The sequence below is a fragment of the Nannospalax galili genome, unplaced genomic scaffold (genome assembly GCF_000622305.1).
Source record: "Nannospalax galili isolate Female #2095 unplaced genomic scaffold, S.galili_v1.0 scaffold25, whole genome shotgun sequence".
In the NCBI taxonomy this organism is placed as follows: Eukaryota; Metazoa; Chordata; class Mammalia; order Rodentia; family Spalacidae; genus Nannospalax; species Nannospalax galili.
Genome location: NW_008355642.1, coordinates 6,999,835 through 7,006,074, shown reverse-complemented (window position 1 = coordinate 7,006,074; position 6,240 = coordinate 6,999,835). Strand labels below are relative to the sequence as shown.

Here is a 6,240-nt window from a genome sequence, read left to right as displayed (position 1 = left end):
AACTGGAAAAAGTAAGATGTAATTATGGTATTCCTTCAACGTTGTTTAAACTTCTTAATTACATATATGGAAAATGAAAGGAAAGATTATTAAAATGTAAAAATTTTACCTTGCCAATTTTAAGACACACTGGTGTGAATATTTATGTTCCCTTACTTGCAAATATTTTTCTACAGGAGTGCAAGCCAAAAATGTGGAGAAGCATTATAATACAGAAGGGGAATACTCTTCTCATTCAGGAAGTTCAAGAAGAAGATGGAGGAAATTACACGTGTGAACTTAAATATGAAGGAAAGCTTGTAAGACGAACAACAGAACTGAAAGTTACAGGTAGGAGCTGGTTGACCAAATAATAATGATTGTCATTTTAAGTGTAATCTGTTCTGAGAAAGAATTTTGTTTCACAAGCCAAATTCCTGTGAATTTAGAATTAGCAGCAAATCAAATTATTGGAAACATCACTATTATTGTGTTTTGCTGAACTAAGATTGTATTTAGAATATACATGTTTAGGGATCAAGGGACTAAATGCTGCCTATGTGCTCTCTGCTGTTATAAAAGCTTCTAAATTCTTCTATCCGCCAATGAGTGTTAGTACAGGAATCTGAAAAGACATACTAGTACCATTCTAAAATTTTGACTTAATCCATGTGTGGGATCTCCATGAAGGTGAAAGCTGCCTTTGGAAGTTCTGTTGGAATTTTGGAATGAAATCTGTTGAACTGTATTCCAAAGGAAATCTATACAAAGTTCGTCATAATTGAGAGCTGTTAATAAGAGTTTCTATTGACACACAGATTAAGCAACTCCAAAAGAAGAGTGCGCACAAATAAGTAAAAATACCTAGGAATAAAACAGAAAATCTGAGGGCATTATTTCCTCATAATTTTGGGAAACAAACATAGAATGGGCTCTAAAACTGTTAACACAAAAGTGAGTTTATGACAGAAAGTCGCTAGTGAGCAAATCTTGGTTAATTTACACGCCAACCAGTTCAATGTTCCTTACCCAAAATGCTTGGGAACAGAAGCAATTCATAGTTCAGGTTTTTATTTTGGAATATTTATGGGCACATGATGAGGTATCTTAGAGATGGGACTCAAGAATAAATGCAAAATTCGTTTTCGTCTTATAAATACCTTATACAGATTATCTGACAGTCATTTTAGACACCATTTTGCTATGATTCATCACATAATGCCATATGTGGACTTTTCTGTGGTGTCATTTTGGCACTCAATAAGTTTTGGATTTTGCAGCACTGAGGACTTAGCATTCAGAGACTGCATTAATTGACTTATGAGTACTGTATGTAAGCATTACCTGTTTAGTCATCTAATGTTGACATCACACAGTTGGCTAATTATAGCACATTCTTGCTAATTTTAGGGGAACTTTTTTTCTCTATTACTTTTGTTAATTCCTGCCTGATATTTTAGGAACAGTATTAAAATTAGATGAACCAGTATTCTCTGTATTCAGTGGTATAACTCATATGTTCAGTTCAATTTTGATCCCCAAGTTTCAATACACTAATATACACTCTGTCTTAACAAATGACAGTTTTATTTCATAGTTTCAATTTGGATAGCACTTTCTGTGAAACTTTTAATAGTTCTTTGGATTAGAATTGCATGTTCTTTTCTTTCAAATATTTTCAAAATAACTACCATTTTGTACTTATTCCAAGTAGCAAAAATCTACTTTGATTAGTTTCTGATTTCTTCAACATGTGCCAGACGTCCATGACATGTTCATGGCAGAAGAGTCAATCACATGCATATCATTAGTAAGTGACCTGAACATGCACGAAGCATGGTCACTTTGATCAAAACCACAGATCCTTATCAGACAAAGTCCTTGTGTTTGGCAATCATTTACTACACTCTGTATAGTATTTGACTTGTTTCTAAACTGAACTATAATAAAGCAAGCCTCAAGCCTTCTTTACACTATCATCTAATGGATTACATTATCAACAGTTTGTGCTTTTAGTTTCATTCCTGATTCTGGAAAAAAAATTTACTAGGGGTGCTTATTTTGTGCATTTATATGATTTTAATTTACTTGTTCTAAACTTTTAAAATAAGCTATGGGCTTAACACTTCATTGACTACCATGGAGAGGTTCTCAATGTTTTTTGTGTGTATCAGGATCATATGATAGAATTCAGGTGGGATGTACATGAGAATTTTAAAAAGCAACCTCCAAGTCCTCTCCAGATTCTAATTTTGTACATCAGTAACACAAAGAATTTAAATTTTGTTGTAGTAACTCTGTTATATACCTTTCAAGGAACAAGAATGCTTTGAAAATCACTGGAAGAAAGAATATTGTTACAAACAGTCAAAGTCATAGATATGATTAATTTGTGAACACGTTGTAGTTCACACACATACTACAAACACATTTTCACAGGTCCCAAATTGTTTCCTTTAAACTCCAAATAGTTATCATGAAAACTTAGGTCATTGATATCCAAGGAAAACATGTCAGGGGAACATATGGTCAAAGTAACCTCAATCAGTGAAAGTAGTAATTTACTCATTTACCACTTAGATGCAAATTTACTAAGTAAAAATTATACACCAAATAATGAGCTGAGAGTTAGAAAAATAATTCAAGATTTATTTCATTATTATTTTCAAATCAGTGTCCTTATCATCCATATGATAAGAAAACTGTGCATTCATGGAGTTTCAATATTATGGTTGATGTAGAAACAAAATGACTTCTAGATATGGAAGGACAACAAGTTTCTTTTTGAAGGCTGATTATTTTCGGTATTATGTGCTCTGTTAGTTCAGTATTATGAGAGCAGTTAAACTGATTTTCTTCTCTTAATTCAACATATAAATCTGGTATATTAAAAACTAATGAATGTAGTAGTATATAGGCATGGAATAGGATTTTCAATATGGAAGTAATATGATTTGTTAATTATAAAATTATGCAGATAAAGACAAAACAGCGCACTGCAAATATGCATATTTTATAAGAATATCAATGTTTAAAAGGATATCTCCTAACTGTTCTTTTTAAACTTATAAATTGGTGAAATATGTCTTCAATAAAATATACGTCAGGGTTTATAGAACTAGTTCTTTTAAGTAGATCAAGTATGAAAATATCCAGTTATTGAATCTGATAAGTTAGAAAACAAACATTTGCTTAATGAAATTATTTCTTAATATAAAAGGAGTTCCAATAGTATTTCATTGATTAGTTTTCTTATTCCATTAAAATAGAATTTTATTGAAATGTAACTTTCTACAGCATATTAATTCTACAAATTACAGCATACTTGTACAACAATATTCTAGGATTTTCTTTTCATTTCCTTGGAAGCTGCTTATAGATAAGGAACAGTATGTAGCAGAAAACATGAACAATTTGGGAAGTTCAGGTCATTTAATCAATATGCCTGCAGCAAAGAGTACGTATTTTCTGCAGCATATTTTAGGTAACTATTTGCTATTTTGTAGATTTTTGGCATTGATTCTCACATTGAATTGATGCAGAGGGTTAATTGAAATAATCAGGAAAGACAGGAGATTTGTTTCTTAGAAGACGAAATTGTAGATCAAATGATAATAAAAGAATAAGAAAAGAAATGAGAGGGTTAACAAAATAATTAGAAGTTTGACGACAGACATAAATTATTGGGTCTTCAAAAAATGAAGGAAACAGAAATCCAACATGAATTGACTTGTTCACCTGTCAAATCATTCATGAGCAAATGGTTTTGTGCAACCTTTTAGAAATGCATATTAGCCATTTAGGAAACGAACTCTACTTACCTGTTCTCCAGTAAATTGGCAAATGATACCCTTTCCTGATTAATGTAGACACCTCTAGCATTCCTAATTGGAAAACTTTCATATTTATGGACAATCTCTTAACATACTTGTAATTGAATAGCATTGCAAGAAATTTTTATTGTACGATAGCCTTCAAAGACATTGCTACTGAGTTACCACTAATAAACAGTAGCAAAGCAATCCGGACATATAAAGCTCCATAAAAATTGGAAGTCGGATGTGAGATCAGTCTTTGGAGATGTTCAAATGCATGACTTTGGCAAGTGCTAATAATTCTTCACTGAAAAGTTTAACTGTAGTGCATTGTTGCTTGTGCCATTTTGATTATATAGTTTGTTAAGATAGTTTTCTTCTGGTATAGAACTGATGGCTACTTACACACAGAGGAGTATGATTGGTGACCCAAGAACTTAGCTCTTTTATGCCTTTATTACTAATAAAGAGAAATTAGGATGAGGCTGGGGTTGGAAGAAACAATCCTGGGATGGTGGGATGGTGTAGAATCAGTGAAATAAATACAACTGTGAGTTTTGACTGAGTAACGATAAGCAAAGGAAACTGATCTCTAGGAGAACAGCTAGATGTAATAATTGTAAGCAGTTTCCAGAGATCTAAAGAAGAGTTGCTGTAGCACACTATGTAGTACATGTTGTACCTGCTGTGCTTTCATTTATTCATTTAAGAAAACAATCACAAGAGGAGGTACTTACTGTTACCACCCTATTTCATAGAGAAAGAAACTCAAATATAGAGAAGTGATATCTAAAGGAGAGGTTTCATAATACAATATTATATTATGAAATATAGGTTTCATAATATGAAAGAACTAGAATATCTAGTTCTTTTTGACTCCCAGAACCAGAGATGAACCATATAATTGCATTTGCTTAGTATACTGTATATTTTGAAAATAGATATGGAAATATTTATAATGTTTACTTTCCACTAGAAAATAATTTTGAACATTCATTATTTAGTCTTTTGTAATTCCCTGTTGCCATTTACATATCCCTGTTTCAGCCTAGTCCTTAGCTCTTAGTACATACATTTGTTAAAATCATTTGGAATGGGATGCAGAATTCCATCTGAGATGTCAGAAAAACAGACAAAGGTAAACATGAAACACAATTTACCAAATTTCATGTTTTGGTGGCATAGCTCTTCTAATAGAATACTTCATATTGAAAAAGACCCAATTCCAATTTCTTTGTTTTAGTACAATGACTCTAAGCAAGTGGTAGTAAAGGAACGGACAAGGGTCTAGTTAAATAATGTTAACTCGGTTTTCTAAGATAAATTAACATAAATGAATGCCTACTATGTACAAGAAAGAGTTTAGGATCAAGTTTCTTTTTCTGTGTTTCTAAAAGCAGACCGGTGGATGCAGAAATGTGTTTTCCCTTGGAACCAATTGTTCACTAAAATCAATATTTGCCAAATGGTGTTCAGTGAAGGTACAATTCTATGATATTTTAAAAGAAAATTTCTATGAGATCTCTAACAGAAAAAGGGACAGAGAGAGGAAAGAAAGAGAAAAAGTTGAATTTTGTGGAAATTTCTTTATTTGCTAGGTCAAATCTCTACAATTTTGTTTTTGCAAGATTTTTCTAGATAACTTCCTGTCTATGACATTTGAATATGTATTGTAAATTTTTAGAAATGAGATGGAATTGATTTTAAGACATTCCATAAACTTGAACAACTGCATTATACTTTCATATCCTTGAAAGCACTTGAATACACTGTTTTCTTAGAACAAACTTCAAGAATGTAGATAAGTAGCGAAATGTGTAGCCAATAAAGCCCTTTTTATATACTACCAATAATCCCATACTCAACAGTTTTAAAAAGATACTTGTTGGACCTTCAGTTTGTGCTCAATTATAATTGCTTGTTGTTTTCCATTACTTATCATGTCTTCCCAAACAGTGTATAAGCTCCTTAATGGATTTTTTAAAATGTTCTCAAGTGGTAAGCACATAGACTATATTCAATATTTTTTAGCTTACTTTGGTTGGGTGGTTATTCAATTGGTGAAAAGAGAGTCAACTTTGTGTTTACATATCTCTTTGCAATCTCAAAGCATGTTCATTTCTGCGACCCCATTCTATTCCTTGTAGGGCCTGTGTGGAGTTTGCTGCAATGGTAATCCATTAGTACTAATAACAACAGCAGCTGATAAACAGCAGACTGGATTAGGACTCTCATCTCTTGAGTCCACTGTTTTTCCTTCTATGTCCCACTGCTACTCTGGGTGAAGATCCTTAATCTAGGTGCTGGGCCAAAAGGAGAGAATGTATGATACCTAGAGGCCTATAAAAGTTGGTTGCTCCAGAACTCAAGTGGAAGGTCACTGGAATGTCCTTTAATTTAAAGCATTTGCGACCAATCCATTGTTTGGTCTTTAAGTAAATATATA

The 6,240-nt window shown here is 32.4% G+C and overlaps 1 protein-coding gene across 1 annotated transcript in view; it reads left to right on the top strand.

The window, feature by feature from the left end:
• The window catches only part of Il1rapl2 (interleukin 1 receptor accessory protein like 2), a 1,274,770-nt gene that overhangs the window by 669,631 nt on the left and 598,899 nt on the right, over nucleotides 1-6,240 (top strand). Inside the window, exon 4 of the mRNA XM_008852990.1 lies at nucleotides 177-330. Within this exon, the coding sequence (XP_008851212.1) occupies nucleotides 177-330 (154 nt within the window). The remainder of the gene's footprint in view (nucleotides 1-176; nucleotides 331-6,240) is intronic.